At 38.1% G+C, this 21,781-nt stretch overlaps 2 protein-coding genes and 1 long non-coding RNA gene across 4 annotated transcripts; 2 read left to right on the forward strand and 1 right to left on the reverse strand.

The window, feature by feature from the left end:
* Positions 1-2,248: 2,248 nt before the first annotated feature.
* Positions 2,249-5,839, reverse strand: LOC135804039 (uncharacterized). The gene is made up of 3 exons (XR_010550958.1): positions 5,702-5,839; positions 5,317-5,350; positions 2,249-2,702 (listed from the first exon to the last, which is right to left on the reverse strand). It is a non-coding gene; the product is annotated as an uncharacterized lncRNA (long non-coding RNA).
* Positions 5,840-6,587: 748 nt separating this feature from the next.
* Positions 6,588-7,679, forward strand: cold (coiled). The gene is made up of 3 exons (XM_065317805.1): positions 6,588-6,784; positions 6,936-7,234; positions 7,304-7,679. Exons 1-3 carry the CDS (start codon positions 6,730-6,732, stop codon positions 7,376-7,378), a joined length of 429 nt encoding a protein of 142 aa, XP_065173877.1. The 5' UTR covers positions 6,588-6,729; the 3' UTR covers positions 7,379-7,679.
* Positions 7,680-8,250: 571 nt separating this feature from the next.
* On the forward strand, positions 8,251-21,147 carry LOC135804389 (uncharacterized). Of its 2 annotated transcripts, XM_065318254.1 has the most exons (6): positions 8,251-8,577; positions 11,477-11,628; positions 16,646-16,837; positions 17,032-17,154; positions 17,275-17,586; positions 17,796-21,147. In XM_065318254.1, exons 2-6 carry the CDS (start codon positions 11,478-11,480, stop codon positions 19,274-19,276), a joined length of 2,259 nt encoding a protein of 752 aa, XP_065174326.1. In that variant the 5' UTR covers positions 8,251-8,577; position 11,477; the 3' UTR covers positions 19,277-21,147. The 2 variants fall into 2 exon arrangements, with proteins under 2 accessions (XP_065174326.1, XP_065174328.1); XM_065318256.1 differs by lacking the exon at positions 11,477-11,628.
* The last annotated feature ends 634 nt before the right edge of the window (positions 21,148-21,781 follow it).

Raw genomic sequence — 21,781 nt, forward strand, 5'->3', positions numbered from 1 at the left:
TTTGTATACAATTTGTGGGTTTATGCTTTGGGAACTTTATGAAAATGTCCTTTTTGTATTTTTAGTTCCTCTATTTTTTGTGGTTTTAGGTGTCTAGCGGGCGAACGCGATTTCGTAGGATAACCGTTTTTACACTGAATTGTAGGTACTAAAATAAATCAAACTTCGTGACAATTGTTTGCGTTACTAAAGATTTTAATTTTGTAATTGAACTAGAATAGGATGACATTTAGTAATAACAGACTAGTGTGGTGGTTGTTCGTAGGACGTGCGTGGTGGCCGTCGGATAAGTATGCACGCTGTTGTGTTTATCAATCGTGAATTAATTTTTGGTTCACCTGTGCGCGCGTTTCCGTTAGCAATGTATCGTTTCGCACATAAGCATAACTTGGGTTTATAATTAATTCCTGCAAATGGACAACTTTAATGCACACACAAAAAGTTTGTGAGTGCAGGAATGGAGTTTGCAATATCTATAGCTGAAGTGTTGGAGATGCATGTATTTTATTGCAATTTTTTACTACTGTCGAATTTACTAGATGTCCATATTTTTTATTAAAAAAATGTATCTATTATTATTGTAATCAATAAAACACAATGTAAAAGTATAATCTCATGCATATTTCTTTGTGGTATCCTCTTTGTCGTTTTTAGTATTTACGTTTTTAGTCAATGCGTATACTCGTAAATCGTATGCGCGTGGAGCGAGTGCAACATAATTGTGTTGTTGTTGTTAAAAAGTTGAATAATATAAAAACATAAATAGAAGAATCAAATATAAATGGTAAAAACACTCGGTGGTCGAGTGGGTACGTGCCCCTGCTAGCATGCTAGTGGACACGGATCGAATCACAAGTATAGAAGGCATTTTTCTCAAATATAAAAATAACAGGTGTAATTTGAGTTGCATATATGAATTGCAACAAAATAAAAGAGAAATTGCAATACAAGTGAAGGTAATAAGTGAAGTAAGGAAGTAAGTGGAGAAACGGAGAACTAGAGAAATAAGGAGTAGAGAAGAGGAGGAGGAGATGATAGAGGGAAGAGAACAGAGTAGAGAACAGGAGGAGGTAGATGAAAGAGAACAGAAGTGGGATGAGATTTTTAAATTTTTTGGCACGTGTCGTTATAAGACAGTCTACCGCCCACTGCTCCGATGCCTTCATTGCTCCCGGCCCATCCTACAGCTACGATGTCTCTACGCTTCATCCCCAGGATTCATAGGCATATCAACAATTTTTATGGTGGGGGATCATCCCCCGAGTGGGAGATCTCCTTATAAGGACATTCCTTATAACGTCTTGTTCAAATATTTCTAAGTTTTAAGTAGTCTCAAGAGAGGTGACACTTAAAAATATTCTAACAATTTCTGACCTGTTGCTGAAATGAAAGATGGAGTACACAACTCATACAGGATACCTTAACAATTTTTATAGTGGGGATCATCCCCTGAGAGAAGGATCTCTCGTCAAGACCTGTACCTGAAATGATAGATAGAGGTATATACAAACCATAAGTCAAAATCTTTCTTCACATTTCTTTATTAACAAATACAATTTGATACAATACAAGTTTAGATTTTATAAGTCAACAAAATACATGTCGCCATATTGACACAGAACTTAGGACCTGCATCGTCGCGCACATATAAGCAAGTAACACGTCAAAATGTTCTACCGGGATGAAGAAATTAGCAAATTGCCCAATTTCTAGGTGATGGAAAATGCAAACAAATATACAAGGTGTTACAAAAGAAAAATTTTAAGTACAGACAGGAAAACATATAAACACTCAAATATCGCTCGTTTTTCACCGTTACTCTGGGAAAAAAATATACAGAGCGTTACAAAAAGAAAATTCAAAGTGCATGAAGTTAAATTCTAATTACAGTCAAAACAAAATTTTCAGGGATGTGAAGGAAAAGGTGTCACAAATAGAAAATTCAATCATCAAAGAAGAAAACATCTAAACACTACAAATGTTGCTCGTTTTCACCCGATGCGCCGGAAACTAATAAACAGGGTGTTACAAAAAATTAGAGTGCAAAAAGGAAGCCCTAAAACCACAGCTGAAGGAAAATTTTCACGGACACAAAGAAAAGCAAATTTACAGGGTGTTCCAGAAGCAAAAACCCAAGTTTAAAACAAAGAACACTCAAAACTCATAAATAAATGCGATTTACTACATACTGTTAGGAAAATTAAAACTGTTACAAGAGGAAAGTTTTAAAAATTACAAATATGGTCAATACTCCCATCATGACGAGAGAAATTTATACAGAAACAACTATATTTTCACATACAGTATGACTCCGCTTATATTGACCAACCGGTTATTATGACGTAACTACGGTTATAATGACCAACATGATTCTTTACACTTCCGGTAATGTTCGCTGATTCCAGACGACGTTCGACACGTGGCGAACTTTTTATACTTATTGCTACATTTCTTTTATGATTGTCAAATTACTTTTATGTATTTACTATCGGAAAGACCAAATGCTTAAATAATAAATATAAGCATTCGGGCAGCAGTACCTTGACCACGACTTAATCCGTATTTTCCAAATTAACCTTCTGGTCTGTTTTTCACCCTCATAAACCAATTAAATCTTAACCAATCCTGTCCTAGCAAATCATGTAACATGACCGATTATGTGTATGACCGATATTTGTGTCTTGTGTTTCTTGTGTTTGTTACTGTGAAAAAATGTCAATTCATAATAGTATTAGAGACTGTTTTTACAATAAAATAAAAAAACAAAAGCAGACAAAAATGACAGATTATTTAAAACACTAAAAAATACTCTCGTATGGGTAATTATGTGCAATTATGATTTTAATTTAATATGTATGTATACATTTATATACATTTGTAATTACTATGTTTATATATTAAATTACTTAGGTACATATTTACGTAAAAAAAGGTTTTTATTTCACAAAACGGTTTGTATGACGTCCGCTTATTATGACGTGTTTGTCAATTCCCTTCGATGTCATTATAACTGGACTCTACTGTAAATTCAAAGATTTTGCCCAAAAATCATGAGAAAAGTTGAGTAAAAAAGATGCTACAAGAATAAAACACTTATATTTTAATATATTGTGTATACATTTATCATTTGATGATAGCATCAACTGCATAAGGTAACCGACGGGAGAAGCATCATCATAAATTGATAGAACATCCGGCGGATAATATCCAAATCAGGAAGCGACGGCGCGTGGTAATACAGTAAGTAAATACGATAAAATAACTAGTTACTTATAAATATTAAGATATATGGAGACTATGATAGCCAAAATCAACAAGAAACTTTTTAATTTAATGATGCTAAGGAGTGCAATTCGATGAAAAACGTTTAGCGAAAAAAGTATCGAGCCGAGATCGACCACATAAATATTGTCATTTTAATAATCCTCAGATATTTTTTTAGAACAATGCTTGTACTAATTAAATTATGCATGTTATTTTCGGAAACAGGGCAATAAATTTAGATAAAAAATGCTACCACGTATTTGTAAGTTGCAAAATTAATATCCCTCAAATGGATTTAATATAAATTTAATATAAACCGTCATAACTTTCCGCGAAAAATATTAATTACGAGTACGCACCTATCAGTGCAATGATGAAAAGATTTTAGATCCAGGAATATAACTTATCAACTGAAAACTCGTGCGGAGATCAACAGGCACTTATTTCTTACTTAAGAACACTCCATCCGCCACAACTCATCAAACAAAACAGCCACACATGCACGTTACGAATATTTTGCTGATGACGACAAGAATACACGACGATTAATTGAATAATTGAAGTCTGAAAACGCGTGGCTAGCAGTGAGACGCGCTCGCGGACCACGCGGTTAAACGACTGCCGTGTGCGCTGCGCGCTGCAAGGTACAAGGCAGGTACGTCGCGATAATACACGTCAACCGAACAAAAAAGTTGTTTATAAACAAACGTAGTGGTAAACACGACGAAGACGAAAGTAAAAATTCACAATATTGAATTAACACACATACACGAAATCTACTTTTACTTTCAATATTTCCAGGCATAAGAAAAGAATATATTGGTTTTGGGATGCAATAAGGAGGAGAAAAAAAAAACGGGAATTTGTAATGTACCAATACAAATAAATAATTTCTGGTCTTCTAATTGTCTTCGTATAAGTTTACTGAATACCTTAGTTAATTAAATAATTGATGTTCACAACATCGTGACTAATTTAAATATTCTCTATAAAATAAAGTATTAAAATCGGAAAAATAAAAAGTGAAAAAAATCCATAACAAAAAAATACAAGAGGTGGTACGGCCACTTTTTCCCAGCTTTTCTTCAATTCCGAATAGCACAATTTATATTTTATATTATGAAAACGACTCACTACCGCTACCTTCGTAGGGTGCCCTGAACACGAGTCACTTCAACCGCTTTCTTCGTACGGTGCCCTGAACACGAGTTACTTCTACCGCTGCCCTTGTACAGTGCCCTGAATACGAGTTACTACTACCGCTGCCATTTCACGGTACCCTGAATACGAGTCACTTCTACCGCGGCCCTTGTACGGTGCCCTGAACATGAGTCACTTCTACCGCTACCTTTGTTCGGTGCCCTGAACTCGAGTCACTTCTACCGCTACCTTCGTACGGTGCCCTGAATACGAGTTACTACTACCGCGGTCCTTGTACGGTGCCCTGAACATGAGTCACTTCTACCGCTACCTTTGTTCGGTGCCCTGAACTCGAGTCACTTCTACCGCTACCTTCGTACGGTGCCCTGAATACGAGTTACTACTACCGCGGTTCTTGTACGGTGCCCTGAACCCGAGTCACTTCTACCTCTACCTTCGTTCGGTGCCCTGAACTCAAGTCACTTCTACCGCTACCTTCGTACGATGCCCTGAACTCGAATCACTTCTACCGCTACCTTCGTAGGGTGCCCTGAACACGAGTTACTTCTACCGCTGCCCTTGTATTGTACCGTGAACACGAATCACTTCTACCGCAGCACTTGTACGGTGCCCTGAATACGAGTTACTACTACCGCTGCCCTTGCACGGTACCCTGAATACGAGTCACTTCTATCGCTACCTTCGTACGGTGCCCTGAATACGAGTTACTACTGCCGCTGCCCTTGTACAGTGCCCTGAATACGAGTTACTACTACCGCTGCCCTTGTACGGTGCCCTGAATACGAGTCACTTCTACCGCAGCCCTTGTACAGTGCCCTGAATACGAGTTACTACAACTACCGCTACCCTTGTACGGTGCTTATAACAAATATGTCTTACTAAGAAACTTACCAGTGTATGGAGTAATTGAAAACAAAGGCAAGACCTGAAACAAAAAATTAGTTAGACCTACGCTCACAATGATACGACACTAGTAAACCTTAATGGAAAATATACTTGCATTACAACCGATCAATTTTCAGATCAATGTTACTTATTCGCTTGCCAAAGCGTCTAAAAATTTGGTGATATTTAATTTCAGTTTTTTTCGAAAACAAAGCTAGTCGTCAGAAATACGAGTACACAGAATATCTTCTATAATATAAAAATGAATCGCAAAAAGTGTAGGTAACCGCTTTTCTCCACAACGCCTAGACCAATTTGGCCAATTCTTTCTTTAAAATGTTCGTTAAAGTCAAAGGGTGGTTTTGACGGCAAGAAAAACTCAAATAATTACCGGTAAAATGGGGAAAAGCTGAGTTTTCTTCTTTCAACTAATAAACGAAACAAATTCCGCAGCTTTCTTCGATTTATTTATTTTTGATTCATTGTTTTATATGGTTTTTTGCTCAATGTGTTTTCTACTGAGTTTTCCTTTGTCATCTGATAAACAAAACAAATTCCGTAGCTTTCTTCGGTTCATTTTTGCTTGATTGTTTCATTTCGGGTTTTGTGAAGTGCTTAATTACCTATTGTCATTGTGATACATGTGATACAATTCGGGGTTTTTTAGTGGGTTCCACTAATATAATAAGTTCTTGAAAGGGTGGCCAAAGTTCGTGAAAACGAAGATACTCACCGGGGTGACGGTTCAGTTCAAAAGAATTTTTTGCAACGACTATAAGATAGGTAGGAACAAAAAATGCCACATTCCAAGTCTTTCTGACAGAACGAAGTCCGTTGGGTCCGCTAGTTGTTTATAAATTTGTGTCATCAATAAATTAAGTTATATTCGACAGTTTGCCACAGATGTTAAAATTATATAGCTTTACTCACTAAGTCAGTAACATGAGTTTTAAATTGATATTAGTGAGCAATAAGGTAAGGATGACTCATATTGCTAATATTTTACTTAATTCCTTGGAAGACTTCTTTTGAGTGCGGTATTTGATCAGCACCGGCATTAGGGCTAACGCCCAGGCCCCCTATACTTATTTGCGTATGGGTATGGGAGTAATGGGCGCTGTAGAAATGTTGCATAGGGCGCTAGTGGAGCTAAAACCGGTTCTGTAGCCAGTATATTATAGTCCCGCGTTAATCGCCTTAACGATGATATTTTGACCACCGCTACGAGTGCTCCTAGACAACCAAACATACACCTGACCCACCTCCACACTACTTTGAAACAGCCAAGTTCTTACTGACCAGGCTGACTCAAGCTTATGGTACATGTACGAAAGAGTTGGTGGGCGCGGCGATGAGGTGTTCGTAGACGTAAACATTTGTATTAAATCGCCCTAAATGTTGTGAATATTGATATAAAAAATGTTTTATCCAAGTGCCTTACATTTGTTACTTGCGTGCACAATTATATCCACCTGTAAGTTTACCATAATTCTTTAAAATGCGTATAATGCAACCAAACATAAAACGCTCCTAACCTACAGCTACTTGTTTACAAACTACACTTTCTTAATTTATCAGTATTTAATGTACCTGTCGTATACTAAACAACATTTATTGTACCGCAGGTTTGGCGCTAGAGTGTTATGTGTGTGATAATCAGGAAGATAACAAGGGGAAATGTGTGAAATCAATCAAAACTTGTGAGCAAGGTGAAGATGTATGCCTCACTGAAATCAGATGGGGCAGTATACCCTACTTTAATCAAGGAGCACAGAAACAGTACTTCATATCCAAGAGGTGTTCAACAAAGTCTCTCTGTGAGAGATATAGAGAGAGCAATATGCACCTGTGTACACATATTTGGTACGAAGATTGGAAGTGTTCAGAGTGTTGCAAGGGTGACAGATGCAACTATTTTGTTATTGTAAGTATTATAACAATAACTTATATAGTTATCTAATATTTTAAACTCATTTTTTTTTCTGATTTACAGTCTGGGTCTGATGCACACTCCATAAGTGGTTTAGTGGGTGTAGTTTCTACAATTGCCTTAATTTTATACAGATAGAGTATTTTGTAATGTTTATACAAAGCTAGACTTGATCTTATACATTGAAAATTATTAGTACTTTTATAGAACACAAATCTTAGGAATATCCGTCCCTTAAATTTACAAATGTTTTTTAATAATTTTTTTAAACTAGTATTATTAAAAGTATGTAATGAAATATTATGATAATTCGATTCTATTACTGATGTATATTTCATGACTTATTGTACTATGAATTTCCGTCCATTTATTGTACAAATTTGTATGTTTCATCACACTGACACGAAAATATACGGCAGAGTTTTGCTTTTATAAAATATTTTGAGTGAGAAAAATAACTCATTGTGGCATTCAATTTGAAATTAAGCATGCGCATTATAACAACCTCGAAAGCTTGATGCGCGTACGCAATTTGTTACATATTTCACATTTTGACCGATTTATTACGAGCTTTATTTGAAGCTTTTAATATTAAGCAGCTCAGAAATAAATCATTACTTATTAGGGCTATTTCAGAAATCTGCACGTACGGTCGTAATCACGCGTGGCAACTATAAAGCCCGCTGCATGCGCCACAGCAGGACGACCGCAGCGGGATGCTCTTAGCAAACATAGGAGAAGCAGAACGCACAAGCATTTGATGCACGCCGCACGCATTTCTAACCCTCTTTCCGTATCCCTGCAGACCCACTGTACCAGAATGCTGCGCCACGCAACGCGGCAGCTACATTGGCAGCAGGACGCTACCGGCGTGCCTAAATCAATATGGATTTTTCCAGCAGCCGCGAGCGTCGGGACGCGCACGCGTGCCAACGTCGCGCACCTTTTCCCTACGCCGCCACCGCCGCCGTCGCGCTCCTGCAGGATGATAACATAATAGACGAGCGCCGCCAACGCCATGCGTCCGCCAAGCGTTCGGCGTTTTCGCTCCGGTTAGCAGAGTGCTGCAGGCCGTGTGTGTGAGTGCACGTTGCACGTCGTCCTGACGCTCGTTCGGCAAATTTTCGGCGCCGCGCAGCTTTGTTTACTCCGTGTACGGCACAACTTGTAGACCGCATCATTAATTCAACGTTTTAGTACTACTTAAATATATTTAAACAATGTGAGCGAAAATTTTCTGTTTTAACATTGAAATGAGCAAAAGGAAAGTTTGAATCGGACGTAGGAAAACTCGCAGGAATAAACACCGGACGAGCGCGACGGTCGCAAACAAAGAGGTCAGTAGTCACCTTCGTACATCTATCTATTCTTTAACGCTCGAACTCTATTCTCTCGGCGCTATTCTCTTGAGATTTATTCCCTTTGTGCTTTTCTGAGTAAAACTGTGCTTGAGCTATTCATTTATTTTTATCTAGTATGTGTTATCAATCTCTTTGCTTTATATGTTTCGTTGAAGATTACTTCTAACATGAATCGGTTAATCATATCATTGACTATCATATTTATTTATTTGTTAATCATACATTAATACTCAAACATGATGTATAGCATTTTTGTTAGGTCACCGTTACTTTTGCTTATCACGTCGTACAGTAATAAACTTTACTATAATATCAATACTGTTGTCTCGAGTTTTTAGTCCAATAAAAAAATTGTTAACTTCTAGTGTGCTGCAAATGTACTTTTCAATTGACTTCCAGGTAATATCCATTAACATCCGGTTATTGACATGTTACAACTATAATTAACATTTGTAACAAACAGAATAATAATTACATACTTAAAATACCGGCATTGTTATGATAACTTATGGAATTGTTTTTATATAAAGGTACTACTAGCAATTGAGGATATTTTGCATGCATTTTTATTAAATTCTTCTGCTTTTAATACTGTTACATTACGCACACCCTCATCACGTTTATTCGTATCTTTATAAATGCAGCTTGACGTATGCATGCATTCATTTATTGTCACGTTATAGCATCGTTACTTCTAGCAGTAAAGCATGCGCGTAAAGCACAAAGCATGAAAGGCCCTGCTATATATTATTTATTAAACCGGCGGCATTCACGTTCACGCAATAGTAATGACATTACTTTGAACGAATGAATAGGAAACGTCGAAACGTAAAAGGGGGGAAAGGTGCAAGGCAGAAAAATGTAACCACTTCGTGTGTTTTATACGTTTCATTCCAACACATACATGTTAAGTGTAAGAAGTAGTTCAGGCCTATATAGAACACCCTACTTGAAAATGGAGACATTCAGTTAAATATTCCATCATGTATTAAGGTGCTAGAATTATGTCACACTAGAAGGTTAGCGCAACACACGACGGAAAGGGAAAATCTTGCAAGGGTTGCGTTTTTTCGCGCAGTTACGTGCGATTTTATGTAGATCGTAAAACGGAGGACACCTAATAGTAGAAGGTATTGTATATTCTCCCATTTACCTAAAAAGTGGTGTACGCACGCGACGGAATCAGCTGTTGCTGTTAACGGATTATTTTCCGGAGTACACGTAGTAAAAATGTTTCATTACAGTCAGAAATACATCCTTTTACTATTCTAGGTTTATTTTTAGCAATCCATTGATGCCAAGTTTGACTTAATTATGGCGTGTGTTCAAAAGTTAATTCTATGCGGTAAAGTTTTATTGCTACGGTTTCCTATTATTTCCATGCAAATAATTTAATTAAAATATAGAATATTGGGTAAAAGTTATAACAATTTTTTTCTAAATTATTATTAAATGTTTGTAGGAAAAAAAAACGTTTATGCATTGACTAAATAAACGTTAAAAGCAAAGATTAATGAATTGCGCATGGTGCTCCATTGTTGTCGTTTACTTTAATCCATTCAACCATTAATCTTGCAAGTTGGTTACCGTTTTGTTTATTTCGCTTCACCCTGATGGAAAAGTCTATAAAATCTATTTTAATTTACTCGAACCGTTTCAACCTTCGCGCAGCTGTCTTGTTCCATCTTAACAAGAATGGGATTCAATTAAGCATTTAGCGTTAATGCACGAAAAAGTTTTAAACTTATCTCGTAAAACTTTCCAAATGCTGAAATTTACTTCATACTTATGAAGACAATATAATACATTGAAAGCTTTCCTGGTGTGTTGCTCTAGAATGTGAGGAATGTGAGAATTTGTAAGAAATCGAGCAATTCCTCAAGGAACGCGTAATCTATTCCATCTGAAACTTACATTCTCGTATATAGATGAGTTGCAAACGCACAACAAACACGCCAACACGCGAGAATGTAATAAAACTTACATTTGAATAAGTAAATTTTGAAATTTATTCGAGTTTCCGGGTTCGCAGCTATTCTTCAACAAACGAAGTTTTAATGACAACTAATATTATAATAAAATTGTACTCATTTGCATTTACTTAAGTTTCCTCCGTTTGTTTTGTCCGCACCTTGCTTTTGCCTTTAGAATTGTTTCACTTGTAGCAAACGTTTCCATGCAGGGTGCTCAAGAGAAGACTTGATTAATGGGCGTGTTCTTTGGGTTTCTCTCTTTGCTCGGCTGGAATTTATGAATGCAAGCATTGTTTAGCAATTTGCGTACATTGTTCAAGGCGTGTTAAGCCCTCTGAACCTAATTGTTTTCCTATTAATGAAAACCTATTCCACGACGAACGGAAATGAAGCCGAAAAGTTAAGGCTAGAAACTGTAACAAATTACTTTGTGCGGCTTTGCCCAGCAATAGAAAATAAGAAATATATGAACGCGCAGCACAAAACAACATAAATGTTTAAGCTGTGAAAACTTGAAAAGCTCTGTCTGTTTCTTGAATTTATTGCGCGTACGGCGCCTTCGTACTTCTTTACTTATGTTTAATGTTCCATGAGCTTTATGGATGTGTTTTTTCTTTCCTCCTGGTAGTTTCATTGAATTTTTGGCCATTTATTTCTATTTTTGCCACAATCATTTTATGACCTGTATTTTTTTTTCTTGCAAAGTCACGATTCCTTAGTTACCTACGCCTTGGGCAAAGATTCTTTTTATTTTATCATACTATCGGACGTTCGCCAGCGTATTATAGTCGCTATATATATTCGCCGAAGAAAATTTATGACTTATTTGTCGGCGTCGCTTCCCGATCGCTTTCCGCACGTTCTCTCGCTAATGCAGCTTTGTGTGTGTGTGCTTATCGCAGGATGTGGAGCGCGGTCGCGCCCTGCGACGAGGACACGCCGGCACCGTCGGCACGTTCCAAGCATTCCGCAACGCTCGTCGGCGACCACATCTACCTGCTCGGCGGGCGCAACGGCAATCTGCCGATGAAGGACTTCTGGAAATACAATTTGGGTGAGTCGGCAAATTTGTTTGCGTGCCAGTATTTCCTACGAATGCAATTAAATTTATGCATGCCATTGCTATTGATGTATGTATGTGGGTGTGGGTCACAATTATTATTGTGACCAACCTACATCCTGCGAGTGTCATTCAGATTGAAACTAGGTTAGGTTAATTGGACGTTTTCTGCGTCCCAGGCCCTTTTGCATAAAGCATGCAAATTAGACAAGGAGATGAGAAGCGAGCTTGACTCGGGAAGCAATGAGGCAACAAGTATTTTTGTTTCCGAAGAGTGTCATCATAGATTAGAGTGGGTACAGGGTGGCAGAAAACCAACATAACCTTATTTTGAATTTTAAAATGCCATAGCCATGATGTTGTATTAGTTGCACACTGTCTTCACAAAGATATTCCACATCCCTACCACATTGCAAAGCATCATAAAGCTTTGTTTATTAAATTACGTCGTGCGCCGCTAGCCGTGAAGTGCTCTTCATCACCGCCAACGCGACAACGCTGCCAGGGTGGGCACGAGAATATCACACACTCGTAATGCTCATCCAGGGATGGGTGTATGGCGTCGGCACTCAGCATGAGCTCGCCATCACAGCCGTTTTGCTCTAGTTGTGCGCTTTAGTGCGGGCGTGCTTTCAACTATTCGAATGCAAATGTCGTGTCTAGGTGCATCCTGGGTCGTCTGCGCGGGTGAGCATTGTTAAAAAGGGGAGCGAGGGATGAGGGTGTTGCACCGCTGGCGTTCGCTAACAGCAACGGCCCGACCCTTCACTAAAAACATCGACCGCTTAATTTTTGTCGACGCCACCCTTATGCACATTCCTAAAACTGCCAGGCCTCTTGCAGCGTTTACCCACAGCTTTTAATTAAATTCTAAAAATATTAATGAACAGATCTTGCCCTGTCTTAGTTTAGGAGCTCAAAAGATTTCAGCGTAAAACTTTAAAAGTCTGTTCGTTCATTTGAAAAATTAATGAGTGGATATCAAAATCAATGAAGCATACAAAATAGATTTTATTAGGGTAATTTTGAATCAAATAAAATCAAATCTCTAAACCTATAATCGTGATCGATATTAGTTAGCAGGTACTTGGCACGATAGGAGACATTAGGGAAGTGGCGATTATTTTGGAATATTGCTGAGGGTGCACAGCTGTATTTCGCAAACATTTAAACATCTCGTCGAGGCGACAAGAGGCTGCTCGAGAGGCAAAACGGAGGCGGCGGCGGCATCAGGGTTGACGCTTGAAGTGCCCCAAAGTGCTATTAACATATCTGGTTATTCACGTCGCCGCCATCACTGTGAAACTGCTAAATGTTCCGCCACGAAGACAACTTTCAAACGCCGACACACTCGAACGCAGCCAGACAATGACACTCTTGTTTTAATATACGCAAAACGATACTTTCTGTTGTCAAAGTTTATCTACCATAAATTTAAAGTATTGTAATGAATGTTAAAAACTCTTAAGTTAGGTTAGGTTAATATAGGTTATGATTGGTGAGGTTAATTGCGCAGAATTGATAGAAATATTAGAAAAAATTGTATGCCGTACAAGTGCACAAGTAAAGTTCGTTGTCAATATGAAGGAAACCTAATATACTTAGTATAATTAAATAAATAGAAAGTGCAAATGTTGCAGTTTTTGCGAAACAAGTAGAGTATCACAGAGAAATGCAATTTTCCAGCCCGTCAGCATTAATATAAAATTAATTTTTGATTTAAAATAACTATTATTGTGTTTATATATAAAATTGGTTTGTCCTGATGGAAATCCAATAAATATCGTCGTGAATTCTGTCTGTTATTCGCAGTAATTTACGACTGAAAGCACCATCGCGCACCGAATTGCACGAACGAATACGTCATAGCGAAACCTCGCATATAACGCAATATTACACGAATATTACACAACGCGATGGGAATATAAATTGCAAATTCTCCACACAGCTACATTGAGCAACTGATTCTCTCGTACACATATGCCACGTGCGCACATCTAACATCTGAAACGTTTCAATTCGTTTTATTTACGTTCCGGATTTAGTTTTTCGATCGCGCAAAGCCTCCGATTTTCTAGTAAACCCATTTTGCAATCACCAACACTCTTCCACAGTAGATTCGAATCCTTCATAAGTCCCGATGATTTAAGATCTTCGTGCAACCAATAATAGCACAAACAAATCAAAACAACAATAAAATGGTGTCATTTTTCTATTCAACATTGGAATAAATCTTACTTTCAGAGAAGTAGCAGTTTTTGTTATTATAAGGGTGTGAAAAACGATTTGTCGGCAAAATCGAGGCAAAAAATGTTAGCGCGTTTACTTGCTTACTGATACTTGCCTACTTGGCATGCAAAACAAAAGGGTGCTTCGCATCACTCACACATGAAGCATATTCCTCGCACGGAACCCTTAGAGAGAGTGTCGGGACCATTCTGGATGGTTACTGCGGTAACTCGTTAATAAATGAAGGACAAATCTCCGCTGTCGTGATACTTGAGCTTGCACATACATCACATGGAGACAACGATATGCGATGGAAAATAAGGACGGTGTGTGAAAGAGGTAAAAACGTGCAAGACCGAGAGCCGGAAACATTATCTCCGGAATATGTGCCATCGTGCCAACGTTCCATCGATTTAATACTGCCAAGTATCATTGAAAGCTCGAAGCAAAAAAAATATTGCTGCTTTGAATCATGCCAGAAAACAGGAAAAATATGTTATGTTTTTACGGTTGGAAATTTATCACCTAAACCCTTCGAGGTTTTCTTTTAAAAAGATACACGCAACCCATGTTACATTAACTTTAATTAAGGGTGTATCGTTGGTTGCATACTAAATAAAAATTTACGTATTAATGTTTGATTGATTAACGTAACCCACTTCAATTTGAAACACTGACTTATTTATTGCTTCTCGAAATGAAATACCGTAAATGTGGTGTGCATCGTGGCGGCATTTCTTGTTACGTGCACCGGCTATATCGGAATACGAGGAAAAAAACATCACTTATTCAAAGCTTCATCTCGTCCTGGCTCACAAGCTTCAAACCGCCAAGCGCCTTAACGCCGAAAATCGATAGCTTATTCATGCATCACATGGCGTCAAGCTTCATTCCATGCTCCCGGCACGAAGTCCTGCACTCCGAGACAGAAGTTTTGCGACTTTTCGTCGTCCACCCTCTCCAAAATCCCAAACAAAACATCAAAAAAGCAGGAAACGGTCGACTTAATACCCAATCTCAGTTTAGTACACAGTTTCAACAATTTCTCCTGATAGACACTTCCACGCTAAATAAAGTTGATCAAAGTTGGACTTTCATGAAGTTGTTCGTGCCTTGGATATCAATGAGGGCTTCTGTGGCGATGAAAGTTTAAGTCGAGCGACACAAAATGAACATTCAGCTAGATTTTGCAAATTGCTGCGGAACTAGAAGATCTGCACAACGATCTGTTCGGATGTCCCAAGCAATCTGCAAGTGAAATGTAGTCGCTTGCAATTAGCAGAAGCGAGAAACATGCGAGTCTAGATAGAAACTTTGAAGCGAAACATCGGCACAATTTCACACCCTAATTATTAACGCGCCATGTATAGTACAAATGTACGTATTTGGCGACAAGGGAAGAAATTGGAACTTCCGTATGTTGTTCTTAGTACTTTTCCTTTATTCCAAAGGGATTACACTGAGCACGGTGTGCCTTCTAATGCGTACGCTTGTCAGAGCTCATAATTAATGTAAAACATTTTGCAGGGGGCTTTTTTAATTTATGGTAAAATGAGGAGACGCACTATGAATTTTAAATTTGATGAAACGTGGTACTTTATACTGGGTTCGTTGGTTCCTTGAGTGTGGGGAGGGCAAAAGATGCAGGAAATGCAAATTTGTTAAAAACTTGCTCATGGATTTATCCTGGGTGTTTGAAATTAAAGGAAGAGGGTTTCTTCCTGTTTGCCAAGTCTCTCGAGCCTACCGATTCAACATTTGTTTGCATAGAATTACCGTGTGTTGCATAAAATCAACACTAATTGAAATACAAGTTTAAATTATTTTGTTTTTATCTTTTATGTTGTTTATTAAGCTCTTGATATAGAGTTAAGTGGTAAGGGCAATTCTACAAAATGTAATTCTTTGGAAACATGTTGTCTTTGGTTGTTTCCCGTTGGATTTCAGCAAATGAAAACACATTGTAGTAGTTTCTGATCATAACATCGAGGGGAGCTTCTCGACTCTATTGCAGTACGCGCTCCACGCAAAATCGATCGATGGTCGTAAATTCGTTTATTCCGACTTGCAAGAAGTACACATATCGACACGACACCCGCTTGCTTGCAGTTCCTCTTTCCGGAAACACGGCAGATACAAATCTAATAAAATCCAAACACTTTCAACGCGAGGGCAAACACTGACGAAAGACGATCTTTTCTAAATGTGAGCATCGGCTTGCATTCGGCGCCATGCTTCCTGGTGATAAATATATCCAGTTCATATGTGTGGGTTGTGATATAAAGCAACTTGTTTCGCTTGGCGTGTACAGCTAGACATTGTTGTGGGTATGCAACTCAACGCTATAGAAACGCATCGTGTATGCACCCCCAAAAAATAACTTACTATCAAACACCCCTCTGTTCGGCAGGCCCGGCGCGTTGAGGATAACGTGGCAATGAGTATTGGGCCCTTGGGGAAGTCATTACGATCGCGTACACATGTGGACGCGCGCCGCGCAACCGATGAACGAATAGCGCATTGCGTTGGACATGCAACAACCACAACTCTGCTATTGATTACGCGACATTAGAAAGGGAACGCAATAAGGGGGCTCTCAGTAATATAACCCTATCGTGTAGTTGTTCACCCTATTGCAGGGATTAATCACAAATATTAATTATTGACTTGTGGCCTGAAGCTAGAGTTACACGTCATTAATCTGACCACCCATCAAAATATCAAATTACTATATAAAAAGTATATCAACAAGAATGATGATTAAGCATGTGTTTTATTTTAGTTACTGGAAAATGGCAACAATTGAAACCAATCGGAGATCGTTTGCCTGCGCTGCAGGAGCACTCGACGGTAGCATACAAAGACAATATTTACGTCTTCGGGGGCGAGGTGAGCTTCTCCGCTGGGACTGAGACTCCGCTTTGGATGTACGACATAAAAAACAACAGTTGGAAGAAAGTACGCTCGAAAAAAGGTACGTGTCACGTTATTATCGTCTGATATAGTAAGAAAGAAATGCTACTTGACATATGAAGCAGACGCGGCCAAGTTTCAATGATGTAAAAGCGGAAAAGTCTAACAAAGAAATGAACATGTTTCCTGGAAACCGGAAAAACTCCAGAGAATAGATAGGTCTACAAGTATCTAATTTTGGTCTGTACTTTGCAGGCGTAGCGACGCCTAAGGGACGTCGAGGTCATTCAGCGCTCGTGCACCGTGGCTCCATGCTCATTTATGGCGGCTATCAGGATTTACGAGGATCCTGCAGTGAACTCTGGGCCTTCCACTTCGGTAACTTTTTTAATAACTTCATCATACATAAGATATGAGGGCTTTCGTAAAGAGATAAACCTGTCGTTCAAAATGTAGAGCTCTAAACGGATTATGTTAATGCGGTTTTGACATTTTTAGAGACAGAATCCTGGCACCTGGTGAGCACGGGCCCGAGTAAAAACTCGGACGCTTTCCCACCGGCGCGACATAAGCACTCAGCGGTGATTCATGGCGACGCGATGTGGATCTATGGCGGGATGACAGATTTGCAAGAGCGTAGTGATCTCTGGAAGTGGGACATCTTATCGGGTACGTGGGCCAACATGAAAACGAAGATAAATCCAGGCCCGTTGCATAGTCACGCCGCTTGTCGACTGCCGTCGTCTATGATCATCTTTGGAGGGGAGCGCGACGGTCACCCGACGAACGATCTCTGGAAATTCAATTTTGGTAAATTGCCAAGTGCTTCCACCTTTATGTTCGGCTTGATTTCCAGCGATTCTACTCGAGTCGTAATGACAAAAAATCCGATTGAAACGCTCTCAGATCAATATGTCCCCCATTCAGGGGGAAAACAAAGAGAATAAAAGTTGCATGTTTTGTATTATTTGATTAGACTGAGATTAACACAATTAATCAGTGGTTTAAATTCGTTTTAGGTACTGAATTATGGGAAAAGATAGACATTATCGGACTGAAACCACAGCCACGTGCCGAAACGATAGCGTTTACTGTCTCTGATTTGCTACTGCGAGATCCGTCGATAACAAACAGTTTGGAAGCGAGGGAAAATCGTACACGCGTACGCACGTGCACGTCCACCGACCGCAGCCGACATTCTTCCTACTTTCCCAATAATCGAATCACCCCTAGTGAGCAAATGTATGTCTTCGAACCATCCAATGCCAACTATGCGGACGGCAGCAATGAGCTGGAAAACACGAACAAGAGTAATCGAGGCAGCTTCCTGCAGGAGATTAGCAAATTATCGCAGCTGAACATTTCGCGTTTGAACAACAAGTGCAACTATTCTGTGCTAACAGGTTGCCCAACAGACAGCACTGAAAGCCTGCTCAAGCCAAATGCATCGCCCGCGCGCGAGAATCAAGAAAATGAAGAAACAGAAATGAGCACACCAACACGAGGCACCATGGTCAAGTCAAAATCAGCGTATGTAATTAAGAAAAAGTACGGAGATATCTCACCGGATGGTAAAGATGTACCACCAAAACGTAGAGTGGAATTTGACACCACAACAAAATCAATGCCCAGGGAACCAATCTCGGTGCCAAACTTTAGTCTTCTTACACTTCCTACACCAGTGCTGACTCCTGTAGAGGCTACCCGTTTAGTGTTCCTCGACAACGAAGACGACGCGCTTGATAACTACCACTATGACAATGAGTTTGTCACGTCCAACTATGACATCGAAACAATAACACACGTCCAGCCTGCGGAGTCACCTGACGCCGATAAGGACATTTTCACAACTGGAGGAACGCTTAAAAGGAATGAGAGCTACAGCTCGCACTTGGCTTACGCGGATAATCCGCTTTATCAGCACATGGTTAACTCGAAAACCTACGAGGAGAACATATCTTCCACATCGGATTATTGCAGTATCGAAACGGTCAACAGATTATCCTCAGCGAGCAACTACAGTGTCAAAACAAACACGCCGCAGGACGAGGGCAAGAAACAGTCGCATCACCCCAATGAAAGAAATCAAAACCTGGGATTTGGGTTCTGCAACCCAAACTACTTTGGCCCCGAGGCTAAAAATAGCGGTGGGAAAGAGAATCGCAAAGAAAAAACAGACGATGAAAGCGAAATGTTAGAATTACAGAATTTCAATGGAAGTATAACTCGTAATACCAGAGTTTTCTTCCGGAATTCCGTCAGAAATAAACGTCCACCTAAAAGTTTACCATTAAACAACGGAAAACTTAAGGAAAAGAATAGAGCACAAAGTGCAAGCCGCGTTGAACGCACGCAGAATAAGGTTGGCGTGAAGAAAATTGATAACACAGCGGTTGAACCATTCGTGCCGTTGTACGTTTTCATAATTGGTGGTAAAGAACATGGACAGGTGACTGTTTTTCAAAGGCCGCTCTCCATTTGGAAGCTCAAACTGTTTTAAATGCCAAAATAACGCAAAGCTCTGTTAGGAAACAACAACATCGTAATAATATCAACCAAAGTACCAATCGCTACAAGTAGGTAATATAAACAAAGCAATGTAGTTCTGTGTGCCAAAATGGTGGCTTTTCCGTTTCTGTTAGTAGTTACAGTAGGCAACCCAAACTACTCTGCGTTCAATGTACTAGCCATGAATTTACATGTAAACCAATGAATGCAATCAAAAAATGGAACAGAAAACCAAAATAAACAGTATTTTACTAATAGCAGTAAATATCAGACAAGTCTATAGTGATAGAAACATCTAGTCATCTGTAAAGTAGCCATTTATTATGAAATTGAACTGTTTTTGTGTTTAGTTTAGTTATAGTTTAGCTTTAGTTTAAGATTTAAAACTTTTTCCTACATACCAGTACAAATTTGTTTCATTCAATCGTCAGATAATAATAAAAATAATAAAACAAGGTTAGTGATTAATCTATAAGCAGCAACACTGAATTTAAAAGAATTTAATATTAATTTAGTGATTTTTATTTGACTACTATTACTTGATTACTTGATGGTAAAACCAAAATCCAAATAGACTGAGATATCGTATTAGCATAAAGTGTAAACGTAAGAAGTAGCAAAATCAAGATGAACCAGTAGTAAACAAATGTAACTGAATCATTGTAGAAACCATTATCAAGCAAATAAGTAACGTAACGAATTTTTGTAGCCAGAAACTATAGCTCTGTAGGCTTTCTGTGTATAGATATCTTTTTTTAAATAATTTTACTTTTCACAAGACCATGAATAACTAAATTTGTAGACTATTAATTTCGAGATAACAGTAGTAAATTGTAATAAACTGTAGCAACGTGACATACATTTGGATGGGCATAGAGCATTTAGTAGATTTTGTAATTTTTTATATTTCCTACTTTGTTAGAACGGTTCAGAACTGTTTACTAATATGAGACACGTACATAAAACCATCTAAAATTAGCGAAAACGTAACAAAAGCAAAACGAATCAAAACACTTCTCTAAACAAACGCTGCAATTAGAAGTAAAACGTAACAATGATGTTAAAATGAAAATGTAAAATTCGTCCGAAAAATCAATTGAAAATAATACGTCCTCGTTTACTTTAATCGCTAGTCCAAGGACTTTACTCGATATTGAGTTTAAAATATGCGATAGGATAGATTTAATGAATATGTAAACAACAACACAAGTGGGGTACATTTGTAATATAATAATTGTGTTTTGGAGTAAAAGATTAAATTGCATACTCTAATTCGTAATTACTTGCCGTGAATTTGATTGTGTGTTCACGTATTATCAATTATTTTAATTGATGGTCTAGTTCATAATGGATTATAATTCTATGATTATATCTATATGGATATTGCGTATTGACGTTAAAGAAAAGTTTGAAGGGTGCAAGAGTACCGCAAGAATGTTGACTAATTTGATGATTGACTACAAGCTGTTACCTGTTTTTGTTCAACAATAAAAGAAAAACAACCATGTGTAATTTGATAACGTGCAATAATTTGTTTAGTTTATTAAATATGGCTATTTAATTTAATTATTATTATTATTATATAAGTTCTGTTTTTATGTAAATAGATCTTAATGCAGTCAATGTCTGAGTTGTATTACTGGTTAATTGAATTCAAGATTCAAACATTAATTAACGTTTGCGTTAGGATTTTATCCACTTCAAATGAAAACGTTTGTAATTTTGTGTTGATCATTATGTGTATTCAAAAAGTACCCGAGGAGATAAATCTCCGTAAAATCTTCAAAATTAAAACATATGTATTTGTTGTGACAATGTGGACATGACAAAATGTTAACGAATATAGATTTTAGTTTGCAGAGATATTGCTGTGTTTTCTTTTCCTTTCAAGTTAAGAGCAGCGAATATAATAATATAGTAATAAATTATTACATAAACAAATAATTTACTAACCTTTTTTGGTTTTAATTCGTGGATTATGTTTGATGAAGAACATGGTAGAATAGACACTGCACACAGCACACACCGAGAGACAACTGAGTGCAGGTAGCGGACACCTTCTGCAGTGACGCAGGAGGAACATATCTGCTGATAAGGCAGCGTCAACCAGTTTGTTATCCTCATGACATTGTCATGTTGTGTCCGGCCACGCATGCCAATAAACATTTCAAATCACAGCATAAGAAGTTGGCATGAACACTGAAAAACGTTATTGCATATTTGATCAATTATAATTATCTAATAAAAATTGCTTTGTAGATTCTTCGGTATTTGAAAGATAACGTTTTAAAATAATTTTTTTTTAATTTTTACCCCTGTTAGATTATTTTTCTATAATACAATGCACAATGCAACTAAATTGCAAGTAATTACCAGCTGAAAGTAGACTGAAAGGTCCTATATGAACCCTTTATTATATTTTATGTTGGTAACCAGCTTGTTAAGTTGTTAAGTAATTTGAAAAAACTTATGACTGAAACGTGCCTTCTTTACTTTC

The sequence above is a fragment of the Atheta coriaria genome, unplaced genomic scaffold (genome assembly GCF_025399875.1).
Source record: "Atheta coriaria isolate IRGN ID8LTWV9N9 unplaced genomic scaffold, Caltech_Dcor_3.1 hic_scaffold_3_pilon, whole genome shotgun sequence".
NCBI lineage: Eukaryota > Metazoa > Arthropoda > Insecta > Coleoptera > Staphylinidae > Dalotia > Dalotia coriaria.

Bases quoted from the DNA above. Each gene is read 5' to 3' on its own strand.
- LOC135804389 (XM_065318254.1), top strand. From the start codon at position 11,478: ATGTGGAGCGCGGTCGCGCCCTGCGACGAGGACACGCCGGCACCGTCG. The intron at 16,838-17,031 runs GTACGTGTCACG...TGTACTTTGCAG, and splicing joins GAAAGTACGCTCGAAAAAAG to GCGTAGCGACGCCTAAGGGA. The intron at 17,155-17,274 runs GTAACTTTTTTA...TGACATTTTTAG, and splicing joins ACTCTGGGCCTTCCACTTCG to AGACAGAATCCTGGCACCTG.
- cold (XM_065317805.1), top strand. From the start codon at position 6,730: ATGTTTTATCCAAGTGCCTTACATTTGTTACTTGCGTGCACAATTATA. The intron at 6,785-6,935 runs GTAAGTTTACCA...ATTGTACCGCAG, and splicing joins GTGCACAATTATATCCACCT to GTTTGGCGCTAGAGTGTTAT. The intron at 7,235-7,303 runs GTAAGTATTATA...TCTGATTTACAG, and splicing joins GATGCAACTATTTTGTTATT to TCTGGGTCTGATGCACACTC.